Here is an 18554-nt window from a genome sequence, read left to right as displayed (position 1 = left end):
TTATTTTTATTTTCCAGGAACAAGGAAAATTCACTGGTTGCTCTCAGACCTATTTGGTTCATAAAACAATTATCCACATTGATCAAGGCAAATGTATAACTGTATCAGAAGTGCTGAGTGTTGTCTTCCACAAGATAAAGACTCCCAAAGCCTACATGTTGACCTGAATTTTCTCAGAACTTTATTAAGGCTGTAGAATTTTGCTTAGGAAAATAAGAAGAAAAATTGTTGCATGCCCAATTTCCATTATTATATGTTACTACTTTTAAGTCTGTTGTTCTTATTGCTGCTGATTTATTTTTTTAAATTCTTTTCAGAAAAGTTAAAATGCACAGAAATTTTCCAAACTTGAAAGCAGACATAATTTCATTAGCTTGACCTCTTTCAAATCAATGGAAGACTGGCCTTTGACTTCATTAGGGCTGGGAGTTCACCAGTAATTCCTGTAAATAAGAATACAGAATACTGTTGGAAACCCTAGCAGAAAAGTATCCTGAGTGGGCATATCCATTTTGATATTTCTGTTTCTCTTTCAAATCAATATTTCTTTTTAAAATGCTCTTTAAAGTTTTTATAGCAATAACATTGACTTTCACAAAAAAAAAAAAATTCTAAAGCTGCATATCAAAAGAGGCATCTAATCTATATCTGTTCAGTAAATGAAAGCAGAGGTGTGCTGAAGTATATGAAATATTAGGTAGATCCCTGTTCTGTGTTAAAATAATTTGCAGCTTTGCTTTCAGCAGTACATTTTCTGAGTGGGTTGTACTCTCCCTTAGTAATTAATAACTCTTAAGCTGTCTGAATAGTTTCCTTTGAGTTGCATCATATAATGTGTCGTATGAAAACAACTTGAGGCCTAATGTAACATGAAACTGTATAGTGCATCTTAATGTGATTTGAGGAAGATGGATGGGAAGGAAATTATTTCTTATTCTGGGTTACAAACAGCTGTTCTTAACTTTTATTTGAAAATAATTTAAAATACCCTTTCTAGGCAGAGATTGGTAAATTGTTCTAGTTATTTGCCCTTCTCCCATTATACCAGTAAAGTTAGGCAAAAATAAAGAATGGACAATATAGTAATTTGATGTAGAAACATTGAGAATAATGGGGAGATTTTTTTTTTCATTTAGTCACCTGAGCTTTACTTTTTTATTCATAACAGTTTAAATCCCTTAGTAAACATGTAAAGGTTAAGATTTCAGTGTCTCCACCAACATAGTACTAAATAAATCATTACCCACCATAGGAAAGTTGTTTAAACCAACTCCTTGAGTTCTGGTCACCAAATTATTGTAGCGTTGTCATGTTACAAGTGACATATACCAGGTAATGGTATATGTCAGCTGGAAAAGATATGTCTTGCCATAAACTCTAAACATCTCTCACTTCACTCTCAGGAAATGTAAGCTGGCTCATCTTTCTCTTCTTGGAAGATATTCAGCAAGCTGGAGGCTTCATTGATACTTGTAAATACGGAAGTTTATCATACACTGTAGTGTATTCTCATTCGATATGGAACAATCACAGTTCATAAGATTTAAAAATAGATACTGCTTTTCCATTAGTGCTTTTTTAAAAATAAAAACAAAAGATAAATAAAGGATTGCCTTACTAAATTTGATATGGGTAACTCAATGCTGCTTTACAAAGATAGAACTAAAACTGTTTATAGCACAGTGAATACAGAGTTAATTCATTCATAATTACTTCTTTTAGCATGGTAGCACTAGCAGAACCAGGTGATATCTGCATTTAAGAATTTTTCAGTACTTTAGAGGAAACAAGTGGATGAGCAAATACTTTGTCAAAAATCAGTCTATACTTGATCAACATACCAACAGTGGAAGGTATGCACAAATACAGTTGTAAAGTTCATGCAAAATTCCTGTAACTGCTCTCTTAGTAACCTTATAATGTATGGTCTGAGCCGTACTTGGACCATAGCACCTATTTTTAGGAGAAATTATGGCTACATTTAATCCAGCAAAAGAGGAGAATGCAAGAAAAGCCTTTGTAACTCTGAGTATACTTATGCTTTGATAGAGTGGCACATAGTTGTTAGAGGATAGTTGGCATGTATTTATTAACTTTCTTGATGCATCTGCCTGGTGCTTCAACCTGTGGAACACTAAGAGATACCTGAATGTCTGGATTTGGAACATATACAGGTATGATGTGAAAGCTTGGATTGTTAGGGATTTTCCTGCTGCTTGTCTTTGGTCTCCTCAGTCTGCCAGCTGGGGCTTCTGTAATTTACAGTATGCCCCAACCCAGCAGGCTGGTGTGGTGCAAGTTCAAGTCTGTGAATTCAGTTCATGTGCTTCAATTCCTGCTATTGTTTTCAGCAGTTTCCACCAAGGGTGTGCTTCTCTTTGAGAACACAGCGCTCCATTCATCAACTTTCATTTTTTATTATATACTATTGACAACATGGACAGAGGGAGAAAATCCAACTGTCTGAATTCCACCTAAAACATAATGTAGTCAGACTTTGGGCGCCTAAGTCTCGAAGAACGATTCAAGTTGCCTACTCTCAAGCACCACCTAACCCCTGGTGGCACCTAAAATGAATCATTTTGAACAACAGGTTTCCCACAGCATCTGGGCACAAGTTCCAGGGAAGCTCAGAAGTACTGTGGCTTAAGCAGCCAGGCATGTAACCCCCACCCAGGTTTCATTGTGATTCAAAGATGTGTGTAGAGATGTCTGAACTCTGCCTGTGTCCCCAGAGGTGCCTAAGCCATTGACTGTGCTTAGATGGCACATGATAAGCTTGGACAACATTGAATTTAACACAAACCACAGCAGTCATGAGCACTTAAGTGTAGAAGAGGGAAAAAGGACCTTTTAAATAGCCTTAAAGGTTAGAGCAGACACCCAGGAAGGATATCTGGTTTGGATTGTCCTAAGCTAAGGAAACTCAACAGCAATGGGTGAACTTGACTGTTATCCCACTGTTAAGGAAATTTTCTGGGAGAGGAAAATCTCAGGTTCATGTTTTTGCTCTTATATCTGACTGTATATTTGGGTTCAGACACTTTTTTACAAAAAAATCTCAGCATCCCCTGGTTCAGAGACCAGATGCCAAGGATACGCTCCTTCGCCTGTCTGTTTTAACTTGTAAGTTCATTCTTGTCATCTTTATAGATGACTGTGCACACTTATTAATTACTATCCATATTTCTGTAATGTTAGGGCTTTCTTAAGACTATCATCTCTCTTACTGCTTTTGGCTTAGACATTATGATGTACTACCCTAAGTTAATGTCATCTGTATTTGTGCTTTACGTCTGTAAACCTTGAGGTGAGCTTGATACAGGTTTCCTTCGTATTTATTCTCTCTCCTTTTCCTATTGTTCTTTTCCCGTGCCACATGGAAAGGGTAAATACTCAGCAAGGAAGTGCTTGTTGAGCTGTTGATATATGGAACAACTTGCTTTTGTATTTTTCATTAACATGCTACTTCTTTACTGTTTTTACCCTGCACATGTCATCTCTTTAGTTTTCTCATTAGTTTTTAAATATTGGTAGGTGCAACCAGGAGAAACAGTATATTAAACATTCAAAGACCATCTGAATTTCAAATTCAGTATTCTGGAAAATTTTGTTCTGCCTTTTCTCATGTTCTGATATGAGGTTTTACGTTCACATTCTTGTTCTGGCTTTCCTCATTCCCTTCACCCTACTCCCCTGTCAGATTCCATCATATATTTGTTGTTTAAAACACTTACATACTTTTCCAATTCCTGAGGAACTTTTAACTAAACTTTAAACACTAAGAGGTGCCATGGTAGTAATGATTACATTTTTCTATAGTATCTTACTTATCATCCATACCTAAGTCACTTTAACGCTAGATGCATTCTTTTTGTTCTGTTATGTTTGGAAGCCATTCAGGGAGCAAGGGCATAGGGGAAATTGTGGATAGTAGTAGACAATATGCTGGTTTTCTGAGCATTTTGTCCCTTAATTTTTTTCCTTGTTGCCTTCACCATCTGTCTGGAAGGGTTGAGTGCTAAGTGCACACTTTAAAGCATCTGTTAATGACTTTTTGTTCACCAAGAATTGTTCATATATTTACATAATGAGAACTCTTATCAGAATAATGACATTGCTTTTGTGATGTCTTTGGTATACAGTAGCTGTATAGCGAATTCATGTTGTTTGTTGGTCAGACACTGGAACAAGTTTCCCAGAGGGTTCTGGAATAATCTTCATTCTTGGAGACTTCAAAAACTCAGCTGGACAGGACTTAGAGCAACTTGATGTAATTTTCAGGTTGGCCCTGCTTCTAGCAGGGGGTTTGACCCATTGGCCTCCAGAAGTGCCTTCCTACCTAAATTATTTTGTGAGTCTAACTAAATTTATTATTGGTTCAATTCTATTTAAATCTTACCTCTTTAGTTGACTTCACTGAAATTAGTGTCATGGCCTTACGAATTAACTTGACCTTGTCTGCTTTTCTCATTTCTCCCAATACAGTTTTCTCTCTCAGTTCGAGGTAAGAGAACATAGAGTGAACTGTTGCTCTGTTTGTAATGCTGGCCCGTACCTAAACTCTTGTCCTGTTTCCCAAATACTTTGATTAACCAGTTATGGAAGATAATTTTATATCATGTGCACTCACAATCAATTTTTTTTTGAGAAAGTTCTGAAAGAAACACTTAAACTTTTGGAAGGCTAATACTGTCATTCATTTAGATAGCTCTTGAAGTGTCAGGGAGGCTTACAGGAATAAGCAACAAGGTTTACAAGAAAAAAGAAAAAAAAAAAAGGAAACAAAAAAGTGCTCCATATTTGCTAGAATGCCTACCACGTCCAGCAATGACTTCTGTTTGTTTGGCAGACTTATCATACCAATCGTGGTTTCCCCTTCTTTCATTCGATGGAGACTTCTGATATTTCCCTTCCACAGTTGTCTGCCCTTTGCCCATGAATATAAACTCCCCCGTGTCTCCGAATATGGAACTTGCTGGGAAAGTTAATTGACTCTGGAGAGCTAATCAGATGCTCCCACAGCCAGATGTCCTGTCTAGGTTACAGCTGTAAACCTGAGATGACACGTCCTTAGCTTGCCAGGGGTGCTGTAAACCATGTAAACCCTATGGTTTACATGTCCAGATAGTTTACTGCTCTGCAGACACATACTCACAGATTACTGATGCCCAATGAAGGTATTTTCTTTGTAAATCATAAACATATTTTTTATGCTACAATTAAAATTCAGTGCAGTATGAAATCTAGATTTAAGTGCTGCAAAGCCTGTTCACTTTTGCCTTGCCTTTTGACACTGAAACTTCTGTAGCTGTACAACAGAGCATATGGGTCCTCTAACAATGTGGGAGAGCAGCCAATTTGGTCCTCGGATAAAACAGGAATCAGCTGTGGGAAATAAGCCAAAGAAGTGTGATTCCCACAGAAGAGACTTCAATAGGTGTTAGTCCATAAAGTAGATCTTTGGCAGGATTTAGTGCAGGCTTCTCCACATAGAAGGTATTTTTCCTGAGATCCTAAGTTAACTGAAGTGCACTGATTTCTCGGAGGGTTGTGGGATTATTTTCCTGTCAGCTGGTGCTTTCCTCTTTTTTTTGTCTTCTCCGTTTTTGTTGTTGTTTTGTTGTTGCAGGGGTTTTTTTGCCTTTACGGCATGTTGTTGTGTAATTGTAATGCCATTTGTAGTTTTTTAGGACTGAACCATTTACTTCACATGATCATGAGAAGACAAACAGAGAAAATTTTTCTGCAGCGTAGAGCCCTCAGGTTTCCTCCATGCTGATCCAGGGAATGTTTTTTGCAATGTGGCTGGTTGGGCCATCCTGACCATTTTCAGAAAACAATGTTAATACTCTCACTACTCGTGTATTGTGTAGTGTTTGCATCTGTGCTTTTCATTTGTCTCACCTCTATCTGAGGAAAGAAATAATTTGAAATGAAGAAGCTTCAACAGAAAAAAGTTGATTCCACAATTCTAATCTGTTTAGTACAAAAATAGTATATGTTAAATAATTGCCGAACTCTGTACAGTTGAGTTACAGATTAATTTAATTTTTTTCTGAAATACAAATTTTTCAAATACTTTGTAGAAGTGGTGTTGTACTGCATTCTGTGATATAAGTAGCAAGTCAGACTTTTTTTTTAGAGGCAATGACATATCTTAGGCAGGAAAGGAATAACAAAATCAAACAGCAGCAAGTAATTAATTTGAAATTTCATTCCTTATTTTCGTTCAAGCCTGCACAAGTCCAGCTGTTCTGATACTCAAGATATCCAAGTCATTGCCCATGGAGGTCACTGGATAAAACTCCCTGCTGAAAGCAGGACCAACTTGAAACTTAGGTTATGATGAGCCCTGTTCAGTTGTGGTTTGAAAGTCTCCAAGGATGGGGATTAGCCCACAAACCCTTTGGGCAACATGTTCCAGTATCCCAAGCAGTAAATTGGGAAAAGCAGTATTTTAAAATACATTTATGTGTGCTGTTCACTTTGCAGCAGTCTTCTAAGTCTTTTAAGACTCCTATTTATAGTAATCACAGACTAAACTAAAAGTTAGTTAGCAAAATCTTCAATCATTTATTCTTATAAATAGACTGAATCGTACTTTTGAGAAGACGGATTTCTAAGTGCTGAAGCCCATGAATTTGTGTGAGTGAGCATTTGGCTTCCTGTTCTCACTAGGTTTTATTTCTGTTCATTCCTTTCAAGCAGTGTTTGTGTGTATAAGAATAAGAAGAGATCTTTTTTCCCTCTCTCCTATTGTAGGCAAGTATTTCCAAATGGGCTTCCTGAAGAATACTCTCTAGTTGCTACGTTCCGTGTACGGCGAAATACCAAGAAAGAGCGTTGGTATATATGGCAAGTTTTAAATCAATATGACACACCTGAGGTTAGAGTCATCTTTGTTTTGGTTTTTTGTTTTGTTTTTTTTTTTAGTTTCTTTTTTCCTTATATAATATGGCAAATATAACTTAGTGGATGTTTTGCCACTGGATTTAGCTACAGTTTATATGGAACAGACAGGCTGCTCTGAAATAATTGGTGATTTATCATGGTAATAACAGAAATTTTAAAAAATATATTGACTTAAGACTATGGACTGAGATAAGAAGGAATGTTATGATTTCTAGCTGATATGCATTTACAAAGTTACACAGAAGAATGCTTCATAACATAATTCTTGCCCAGTCTATGTAGTTGAAATATTTTTATTATGTATATATATAGTTTATATGTGTTTTTAAATCTTATACCCTAACTTTTAAATGGTCTCTACTTTTATTTTGCTTCTCTTTCAGATCTCTGTCCTTCTGGATGGTACAAAAAAAGTTGTGGAGTATATGACCAAATCTGCTCAGGGAAATATACTGCACTACACGTTTAAGAGTCGAGAAATTTATCCATTGTTTGATCGGCAGTGGCATAAGCTTGGTATTAGCGTGCAGTCGGGGATCATTTCCCTCTATTTGGATTGTAATTTAATTGAGAGAAAGCAGACTGATGAAAAATTCACCATTGACTTGCAGGGAAGGACTCTGATTGCTTCTCGCGCTGCAGATGATAAGCCTGTAGATGTAAGTAGCATGAAAGGAAAACCAGATAACTTGAAATCATGTTTTAGCCATGTTTTTACTAACACTATCCTAAAGAATTATGAAGATAAAATGTTCAAAACTGGTTATTACTTTTGAGTGTGTACTCTTAATATGAAGTCCTTAAGTCTTTTTCTCTAAATATTTAGTGCTGTAGCATCTGTTAAGGCAAAACTTCTGTTACCAAAGTAACTGCAAAAACTCAGTCCTGGTTTCAGGAGTCTGCTTTTCTGTATTCACTTTGGAGTAGGAACCATGTATTTACGACAGACATGTTATTACTACATTTAGAGATAACTTCCGGTGGTATTTTTCTTTTGATTTTTTATGAGGTTTATTTATAAGTTTGTATCAGTCATCTGCTACAGTTTGTCTCTTTGTGATAAAGGGGAGACAAAAAAATTAAGCATTACCTTTGTATCAAGATTGTACCCCGTTCCAGGGCAACTTGACTATGCAGAAATGGGGGAGCACATTGTTCATAGTTGTCACTCCCTCTTCGGAAGGGGAGGAATTAGGGAGTGGCTGGAGGTGTGTTTCCTACAGCCTTTGGTGCAAGAGTTACCAAAGGCAACCCCGTGACATTCTGGGCTGTGTTCCGTCCCAGAGATGCTCTTTTCTCTTTCCTTGTGCAGACAGCTCACAGCAAGTAATTAGAAACCTCCAGGAAATGTCAGTTGTTTTAGTTACAATGACAGCCATTTACCAGGTTTAAAGCATCTGGCTTGGAGTTTATAGTGACCATCTGAAAGTTTCAGCTATATTATGCACATTGCACGGTTCCAGATGGAAAGAACACATTGTGACTGCAAGCTGGCATTGTGCAAGGAATCAGTCCTGTGAGGCCCTAAATACTTCAGTCTGGACTCAGGACTCTTACTTTATGAGGCCAAGCTCATGCTTCATTTTGTCTTCTAAGACCAAGTTCAGCTTTATTTGAAATGTATGTACCATCTCCTCATTTCCAAGCAGCAAACAGGAGAAGGAACAGATTATTTTTACCTTGTATTGGTTGCATGGCATGGGCTAGATAATTCTGAGTGGAAGCTGTCAGTTGGAATTTCCACATTTGCAGGAAAACGTTTTGGGCGTAAAGCTGATGAAGGCAGCAGAGCAGATCCTGTATCAACAGTCACCCTTCTCAGTACCAAATACGAGGGAGAAAATAAGAGGATGCAAAACAGATGCAAAAAGAAGCATACAAGGGCAAGATTAAACTGTAAAAATTAGATGCTGTTCATCTCACCAATCCACCCAAAATCTCTGACAAGGAAGCTTTAGCTACAGAATTCATATATTTTGTTCTTCAGGTGATTCAGTGGTAAAGTCCAGGCAAAGGTCTGTCCAAAGTGATGGAAGATGTATGTGAGACAGAGTTTATCAAACCTTTACTCAAGTTTATTGTGGGAGAAAATCACATCTCTGAAAGGCTAAAATGCCTACGTAGCATAGCAAGAGCAGTACAAAGGGATGCAACATACATGAAGATAAATTAAATCTAAAATGTGATTTACATCAATGTAATGGCATAATCTGTTCCTTAAGTGAGGAGCTGTGTAATTGTTTTGGATTTGTCTCTTTTTCCAGTGTTTCAGAAATACATGGTGTTTCAGAGAGAAAGTTTCTTATGCAAAGCTAAGAAAATGCATGCTGTAACACAGTTTTTGCATCTCATATTAATTTCTTTTGTATTTTGTAATAGATTGAACTTCAACGCTTAACAGTTTATTGTAATCCAAAGCTTGCAACAGAAGATACGTGTTGTGAAATATCTGCAGACCTGGTAAGTTATTTGTTAAAATGAAAGTGTTAATGCAAAAGAAATGGCTTCATTGTTTCTTACTAAAGAGCTGTAGAGAAATTTCAATAGAAGTGTTAGATTAATACCTCCTAAAAATGAATCCCGTATCCGGAGTCACGGTACGCTATTTCTTGCTGCCTAACTAAATGACACAGTGGAACCTCAGTAAAAGGCACTAGATGCTGCTAGTGCTTTTAAAATGCATTTCTTAACATTGATTAATATCTAATTAGTAACTGAGGAATTCTCAGAGAGTAGGAAACAAATCACTGCTATGACCTCAGGATGGCTTCAAATAACAGAGGCCATTTCAATGACAGTTGCATCTAGTGTCTGCATGGCAATGGAAGGGAAGAAAAATAGGAAGGTGTTGAGGTTGTTTCCCTTATTTCAATATGCTAATGTGGAGGAATGGATGTTTCATAACTGGCAAATACTTTTTTCTTTATAACATACATGCTGAGATGTATATATTGTTCAACATAAGGGAAAACATTGATTTAGTTTAGAGGGTTCACTTTTCCATTTTGTTTTGATAGACAGAATCAGTGTAAACTGGAAGACGCTAGAAATATAGAAGTGCTTGAAGTTGAGGATGTGATTGTTTTGCTGAATCAAGCTCATTTGAAGGAAACAAACGAACAAAAACCTCAGAAGGGAATTACGTTGAAGTATTGGTCTGCTAGTTATGAATAGTCTGTAAGAGCAGGCTTCTCTGAGATAGCGGGCACTACTGTCACCACCCAGCCTGCAGTCAGCAAAAAACCTCAGACCGTGCAGGACTAATTGATGCCGTCCACAAGGAAATGGGAGAATAGGGCACCTGGAATGGATAGATAAAGCTGCCCAAGAACAGAGGAGCAGAAGGCTTTGTGGGAGCTGACAACTGATAGGTGCTCAGAAGTGTGGAAGATGTTTGATCTTATTTATAAAGGGAAATTTCAATTTAAAATAGTAATATATTGTTCAAATATATTTCAAAATGTATTCTTGGTCATAGTGCTGGCTTTCTTTTGAGTGTATAAGTTAACAGATAAGTGAAATGAATTTCCCCACTTTGTGTATGGAAATACAATTTATTTAGCAGTTATGACACAGTAGCAGGAAAGTAAAAACAAACAAAAAACCCCATATTATTTATGGATGTAAAAAGATCAAGGATAGGCTTAATAATAGCATCTTAAACATTCCTTTAGCTATATAGCTAAGGCACCATCAGTTTCATTTTTATGTCCCATGTTGGAGATGTAAAAAATGATGGACTACTTGTTTATGACTTTCATGTTGAAAACAGCATTACATTTTCTGATTTATTTTTTTCATTATTTCCTTACCAATTATAAGGGCTACATAGTCAGTGATTTAAGGGAAAGAATTTACCCTTGGATACAAATTCCTACACTAAGCTGTAAATCCTGTGGGAATTTCTTTGGCAGAAGGCTCCGCAGGACACCTCATTACAACTTAATGAGAGCTGCTGAAATTTATCAGGTTCTGCTGACTTGTCCTGTACTGTATCTTCAGGTTGGCTCAGCTCTCATGAGTTACAGACAGGTCAATGTTGGCTTCAGGGCTTTTTGTTCGTTTCCAAACTGTGCATGCCCAAAGTGTTTCATTACAGAAAAAGTGACAGAATTTTCCCTCACTAACTGACATTTTGTATTTCAGGGCAGGGGGTTGAGGACAGGGTGACACGGAGAAGTACCTTTTTTTTTTTCCCCCGTGGGCATTTTCTGCTTCACTACTTCTCATTTTGGGAGGCTTTGTTCCTCTATCTGTGCTCTTTTGGAGGAAAGAAGTGGGGCAGTCAGATCAGTTTTAAGTAGCATTGATTTTAGTACAGAAGGATCACAATATCAAGACTACAGGTTTTTCTTCTGTTTGGCATTTGTAGCTTCCATGTAATGTGGTGTGTAAATGAGTATTAAAACAGAAAGTAACTTGAAAATAGTGTTCAGATAGTATTTATCTAATAACCAAAGTGGACAAAAAAATCAGAAAACCTTTTTTATTTTAGTGCCCAGGTGAGGAGAGATTACTTGCTACAACTTCATCACCAGTGACTGTTCATGCCAGCAAAATATACACACTTCCAGGAATGCAGCAAGAATCTAGAGAGGGATGCCACTGCTTTCCAAATAAAGTATGACGTTTTCCTATTGCTTGCTTTTTAGTGCATCACACTGTTTAATCCTGGTAGGTATTTACAGAGAGAAAAGGTTGGTTTTTGGGGGTTTTTTGTTTGTTTTGTTTTGTTTAATAGTTACAAAAAATATCTTACTGGTTTGTAGCATTGTAATGTACTTACATTGCATTTCCCAGTTAAGAAACAGTATGTTTTAGATTTAGTTAGAGTTGCAGAGGTCTGTAAGGTATAGTTGTTTGAACATATATCAAGAAAAAGATCTATGGTAAAAATGAAAATTATATTTAGGCATTATATTTAGTGTAAGTGTTTTTACTTGAGAATAAATCATTTCCTACATAATACTTTTTAAAAAAATCCTTCTCCTGGGTGTTACCTTACATATAGTGTGAGTCATTTGCTTTGCTAGACTTTTGTGACAAAGACAAGGAAACCAAACCAAATGCGTATTTTGGATCTGCTTCTTTGTTTATTTTTGATTTCTTTTAAAATCAGGGAGAAGCAGGATTGCCAGGCATAGCTGGTTTGCCAGGCCAGAAAGGAATTAAAGGTGAAAAGGTAAAATATCAGTTGCATTTCTTCTTTCACATCTTTATCTTAGGCTTCTCTTTCTTTAAAATAAATTTTCTGGGTTCTGTTATTCCCTAAAGGAATCTCCCTGCACACAGGTTAAATCCTGTATCAGTTGGTCTCTGGTTCTATAAAGGCTTCCTGGCAGGGAGTCCACAGCTCTCTGACTTTGCAGTCCCCTCATCAACTCAGGCAACACAGTTTGGCAGCCTGGGCAGCACATGCCTACCCAACCCTCCCAGCATGTCCTATTGCCTGCTCCTCTTACCCAAAAAAAGAAAAGTCGTGTCATCTGTGACAAGGATTTTCTTATGTCATGTGTGTACATCACTGCTGATGGACAGAATCCTGTGTGGTGGATTCATCCTTGCAGTCATCAGTAGGAGGGTATGAATTCACTTGCATGACCTCAGCACTGTATATTCTTTGACATTACTCTTAGCTGAAACTTTCTTGATTGCAGAGAGGCACCTGCCATAGGGAAGCCCCTAGGACAGGCCAGTCAGGGCTTCTTTCCTTGGGCCGATTCTGTATTTTGTTCTGTAAACCTTACCATGACATCCTTGTGTTACTTAGCTGGGGAGTTTCCTAATAATAAAAGTCAGCATATCAGATGTTTTCCCTTCACACTCCTTTCTCTACATTTGGTTGGAAGATTCTGGATCAGAACATGTCTGGGAATGTGTTTTTTTCTTGTGCTAAGAGAAGGGGCAACTTGAATAAACCATTGCAACTCAGCAGCTTTAGCCTAATGATAGGAAATGTACATTTGTGAATGTAAATTTAAAAAAATTCAAAAACTCAGCAGGTTAAAGTGAGAGGTAGTACAGCGAACAGCTAAAAAGCTGCTTAATTTGAATCTACCTTATAATTGACCAGTACTTGCTATATCCTAGCTTTGGGGTGGGTATTTTTATTTGGGGGTGGGTGGGGGGCACATTACTGCTGTGATTAAAAGGATGGTCTCACTGTTGACCTTTGGGGGCAAACAAATTCTGCCTTGAATAGTGCCTGCCATGGTGGAGTTGAATGCCACGTTCTCTGAGGCCTTAGAACCATTTTTTTCTTTGCTTCTGCATTTATGCAATTTTCAGTAATTCTTGTTCTCAATGATGGCCTTGTTACATCAATAATTAGAGGTGGAGAGACAGCAAGACCCCAGACCATTCCAGAAATGCAGGATACGTGATTTATTGCCAGATTATGTATAGGAGAGTTACAGTCTGTGGTTGAATGCTTTGTAATGTGTTATGCATTAAATAGGCAGCTTCTTGATTATTTTGCTGGCCAGTCACAAAAAAAGTGGGATTTCTGTAAGTTTTCTGATGGATTTCCAGCCTATGTTTCCCCGTTTGTTTGAGCTCAGCTCCTAATTTTTTAAATTTTCTTTTACTTCTAAATAATATTATTATTAGCATTCAGCTAACTTTATTTAAATGTCCATGCCATTGCAGGATCTAAGTGAAAACAAGTTAATGTTAATATTTCAGCTTCTTTCCTAGGAAATTTCTGGATTCATTGATATCATCTCTTGTTCAGCACAACATTGCTTATCCTCTTATTTTACACTATCCCATTCCAATTTCCCATCCACTGTAATTAATTGTATGACTGAATGTACGTGTCTTTTTGTTGCTATGGGAATAGCAGAGAAGGTCTCTGCATACACAAATTAGTGTTAGGTTATATTCAAGACCCCCAAAATTGCACTTCTCTTCAGGCTGACATAGTTGTTCCCTAATATCAGACTGTTTTCCCTGTTCAGAAATATTTAAGTGATCACCAGTACAAAGCATGATACCTGATAAGCCATTTTTAGGCATTTGAATTTAGTTTTGAGCCTGTTTCCACTTCATTCCTGTACACTTGGCAGTACTCTTGGCAGTCCTGTACTCTTGGCTCATTGTACGACCTCTCAACTGGTCTGAGCCAAAGTCCAACAAAATGTATTATGGGATCAAATGATTAGAGTGCTGTATTTTTACGGGGACAAGCATTCGTGCAACTATTGATGTGTCTCTGGCAAGCTGTCCATCCATCTGAATGTACAGGAGTGTCACTGATTAAAATTATTCCATTTGTGTGTATGACCTTCCTGTTTGTATGCCTGGCCTTCCATTATGGCTTCATGAGGACATTATGAGGACAGTTCTTCACTCAGCAATAGAAGTGTTATCTCTGTTGTCTTTGAGATGGTGCTTTGAGGATGGAGAAGCTGCTCAGTTTCAAGACTGTCTCCCTTCTTGAATGACCAGACTGTTCTGTTTGGTACCAGACACCCCTGCCTCAAGGGCAGTAGTCCCTGTCCCTTTTGTTTGCTGTGCAAGCTTGGATCCAGGGATGTTTGCTCTGCAGGATTTTATTTGCTGGGAGATCAGCTTTTGCAGTGATCTGCAGCAAGGGACAACCTCCTGTTCTTCAATGTCTGAATAATTAAGACTTGGAAAGTCACCAGGACTGATTTTGTTTGCTGCTTACTGATCATTGCCCTTGAAACACACTTTTTAGACTGTCCAATAGGTTGTTTGTTTGTTTGTTGGGGTTTTTTTGGGGGTTGGGTTTGGTTTGGTTTGGTTTTTTTTCTGTTGGATGAAAACAGAGAGACAGCAGTAGCCAGGTATGCAATTGAGGTTATCCCTGAATAATATACCCTGTTACTCTCATGGATTCTTAGCACAGTGTATTTCACAAGCTTCTGGTTGTCACGAGTCAGATGGAAGCCTCCTGTGATTTCACACGTTTTGGTATCTGTTCTGTAGAACTGGGTTTCCTTTTCTGCTGATCTGAATGAGGAATTGTCCATCTTTTCTGTTTTGGAAGCAATTTCTATGGCTTCAGCACGGTATATACCCTGTTTCCCTGAAAATAAGACCCAGCATGATTTTTCAGAATTTTTGAGGATGTTTGAAATATAAGCCCAACTGCAAAAATAAGCCCTAGTTACAGTTCATAAAAAAAAAATAAAAGTCAATTTACATAGTGTCCAGGCAGCTATACATGTAAAAAAGTAAGCATCTTTTGGAGCAAAAATTGTATAAGACCCTGTCTTATTTTGGGGGAAACAGGGTAGCTACTCAAGACTCTTATAAATATATTCATAGTTGCCAAATGTCTTTTGATCTCAATGTGAAGTTTCCGTTTTATCCTCAATATGTAGAAATTCTTCAGGAAGACAGAATATGGATCATAGTAATTGGAATGATTACACATATACTGAATATACAAAGTAATTTTCTCTATCAAAGAAGCTAAAAAAAGCAATTATATGTTATCTCTTTTAAATTTTTGTTTCTTTTAAGCAAACTTAGTGCCCATGAAAGAGCTTAAATTGAAATCCAAAGAGAATTAAATATTTTGATATAATAATAAACCATTCCAAGCTCTGTTAATAGGTCATTGGTTAACGCTGTAGATACAGCAGGGAGCAAAAAGCCAGAGGCAGAGTGCTTTCAAACATTAGAGTGCCTATTGATGCACACCATGGAGAAATGTATTGCTATTCAAGTGAGCTTCATTAATTCAAATTCTACTTAAGGAAAAAAAATGTTTAAAAGGCTATTTTAGGATTGGTAGTGATAGGTTTATGCAATGTATTGTTGTACTAGGAAAATATTTGTAATAGAAGGATAAGAAAAAAGAACTCATGGAGAACAAATGAGGTGTCTGTTCTTTCTGCCTGTTTTCCTTGCTAGTCATAATTTCCTCCCTTCTGTCATTCCTTTTATAACCCAGGTCCACCTGATTCCACCAACAGCATATCTATAGTTTAATGCAGCCTTGAGAATGGTTCATTTCTGGTCTGATTTTTGTTGCAGAGGTTATTGATAGGGACCTAGAAGCTGGAATGCATGAAAAAGAAAAATTTTGGGCAAAATATGGCTGACGGTCAATTATGACAAAGTTGGGAACTGCCAGTGTACTTGGTAGATAAAAATCTTATAATGGGCAGAAGGGAACACTCCATGCTTATGGAGCTAAGAATTTATTGATAGTCCTACTTACCGTTTTAACCATTTTATAGTCCAAATTATGAAATTAATAAGGAAAACATTAGTAATACAGTTTAATTTGCTCTCTTTAAAACCCTAGCCTTAAATATGTGCCTCTTTTCTATGTTACCATATTCACTGTTCCAGTATTCATCTCAGTCCTATGGTTGGCAGCTTAAGTCCTCCTCAAGAGGGAACGGAGAGAGTGGCAGTGAGTCCTCAGCACTCTGAGGTGCTCAGCGGGCTGGGGGGTGTCATCCCTCCCGATTGGGGCCAACCCCAGAGCAGAAGCTGGACCAGGGAGGCAGCAGTCACTGGGCCCAGCACAGAGGCTAAACCAGCAATACCAGCTCAGGCCGTGGTGAGGCTGAGCCCCTGCACTGCCAGGAAAACAGGGGTGATACTTCTCGGGCTATATACTCCCTGCTGCTTCCCCAGCGCCAGGGAAACCTTAGAGCGATGCAGTCTTTGTGATGAATTTTTTGTCTCACTCTTGGCAAATTCTCTGAATTTGAATTTATTTGTATTCATCAACTAACAGTTCCTAATGAGGGTTTTTTTTTTTTCAAGGTCTAAATACTTCTATCACTGTTTTATAATAATGAGAACTGCTTACCTGTCTGTACATCTAATTTTTAAATTTTAGCGTACATAATTTCTTACATGGACTGCCTCTGACATTAATTATACAGATCTAGTTTGAAGGATGAGTACTCCACATCACCTCTTTTCCACCTCTTTTCACCTTCCTCTTTATCATTTTTGTAAACGCTGCCAGTACACTGTCTGCTGGGAACAATTCTCTTCAGAGTGTGCTGGTATTTCTTTCTTGATAGTACATATTTTATTACCTGGACATTTGATTCTATTGGCACATATAACTATGCAGAGATGAAAACTGGGAAAGCTAATTTACTTAACCAAATTTTGCAAAACTGAAACTGATTTTGGTTAAGGAGCATTTTGACAACTGACGCAGGCTATGCATTCTAGCTGAACTAATGTGTCCCCATTGTAGACAAGAGCAATGGTGTAGTGCAGTACTCTAGCAGTGTGTGCTTTAAGCCACACTAATGTCATTCTTTCTGTTTATTAAGTGCATTTACTTTCATCTTAGTATTTAAATCATGATCTGTGTCTTGTTAGTACAGAACACTGCTGGAAATATTTTCCTCCTCTCAAAATTCCTTGAGGGCTTTATTTTCTAGATTAAATATTACTGTGTGAAGTTAATCCCACTCTGTATCACAATGTAAATATATTTTAAATAAATTTGCAATTTAGGAGACAAAGTAATGTGTTTAAGTAAAATACTTTCTTAAAGGAATGTTTTTTCGTTCTATGTGAGATAGGACTGTAATTTATTAACTTAAATAGTTATCACTTTGTCATTCTGTCACCACATATGGTTTTAGGCTATCTTTGCTGTACATGACTCTTCAATAGTAATGTGTGGTACAGGAATCCATCTACTGTATTTTGTGTTTGCCAATAGCATATCATTTCTAATTCTATGACAGGTGCATTAAATAGGGCTGAATGGTGCAAACAGGTAAAGGTCAAGTGCTTTTGGAACTCTCTGAATCATTAATGTAACAAAATGATCACAAGTGTCATACTGCAGGTGCTCTCATAGGTGCAAAATTGTTTCCACTTCAGATAGAAGGTTGATGGTATCATTGGAAAGAAGCATGTTTGCTGTCTGTAATATCTTTTTAAGAATTTAGTTTGGCTCTGCTTTACAGAAAGTTTACATAGGTCTTTTTTTTTTTTCTTCCTCCATTTCAACCTGCTGAATTTCCACCCCGTTTTCTTGAGTTTACCAAAATAAATATTGTCAAAAAAACATAGTAGTCATCCTATTGTTTGCAAGAGATCACCTCTGAAAAATATGATGTAGCTTAACTATTTTATTCAATAAGTATATTGTGCTCAGTTGAAAAGGATTTTCACTGGTACCCTTAGTAAATAATCCTACCAGTAGATTTAAAGCTTGTGGTACTGTCTTTGAATGTTGTTACACTGAGTGTACCTCATAACCTGTAAATGCCAGCATTGTACTGCTAGGGCTCACCAGCTTATAAAATTGTTTTTCTGGCAGCATATATTTCTGTTGGCTCTGGTAGTTCTAAGTGAATGCAATTCTTTATTCTCATTCTTAGTAATTTATTTTCATAAACTTGAAAAGCTCAACTGCAGTGTGTGTCGGGAGTTAGACTACTCTTGTTAAGGCATAAAAGAGATGGGGTAGATGTAGGCCCGATGATCATGAGCCCTGTTTTTTTCATCTCATTTTATACTTTTGGCATCTACTATTTAAGAAACAGGATGGTTGTTCACTTTTGTAAAGGACTTTGAGTTCTGCAGAAGCAAAGGAGAATGCCATTATGCAAACCAAATAGGCAAAACTTCTTTTAAAAATGCATTTGCCCGTTGTTTTTTTCATTTTTTATTGT

The 18554-nt window shown here is 37.2% G+C and overlaps 1 protein-coding gene across 10 annotated transcripts in view; it reads left to right on the top strand.

Moving 5' to 3' along the window:
• COL19A1 (collagen type XIX alpha 1 chain) overlaps positions 1–18554 on the top strand; it is a 189340-nt gene that overhangs the window by 26139 nt on the left and 144647 nt on the right. For 8 of the 10 annotated variants that reach the window (XM_071806921.1, XM_071806922.1, XM_065835265.2 and 5 more), the window contains 5 exons: positions 6766–6889; positions 7299–7574; positions 9295–9375; positions 11411–11536; positions 12035–12097. In XM_071806921.1, the coding sequence (XP_071663022.1) occupies positions 6766–6889; positions 7299–7574; positions 9295–9375; positions 11411–11536; positions 12035–12097 (670 nt within the window). The remainder of the gene's footprint in view (positions 1–6765; positions 6890–7298; positions 7575–9294; positions 9376–11410; positions 11537–12034; positions 12098–18554) is intronic. The other 2 variants (XM_065835269.2, XM_065835270.2) reach the window with 1 other exon arrangement.

The sequence above is a fragment of the Patagioenas fasciata genome, chromosome 3 (assembly GCF_037038585.1).
Source record: "Patagioenas fasciata isolate bPatFas1 chromosome 3, bPatFas1.hap1, whole genome shotgun sequence".
NCBI lineage: Eukaryota > Metazoa > Chordata > Aves > Columbiformes > Columbidae > Patagioenas > Patagioenas fasciata.
The sequence above is the reverse complement of the archived record's forward strand: the minus strand, read 5'-3'. Positions and strand labels throughout refer to the sequence as shown.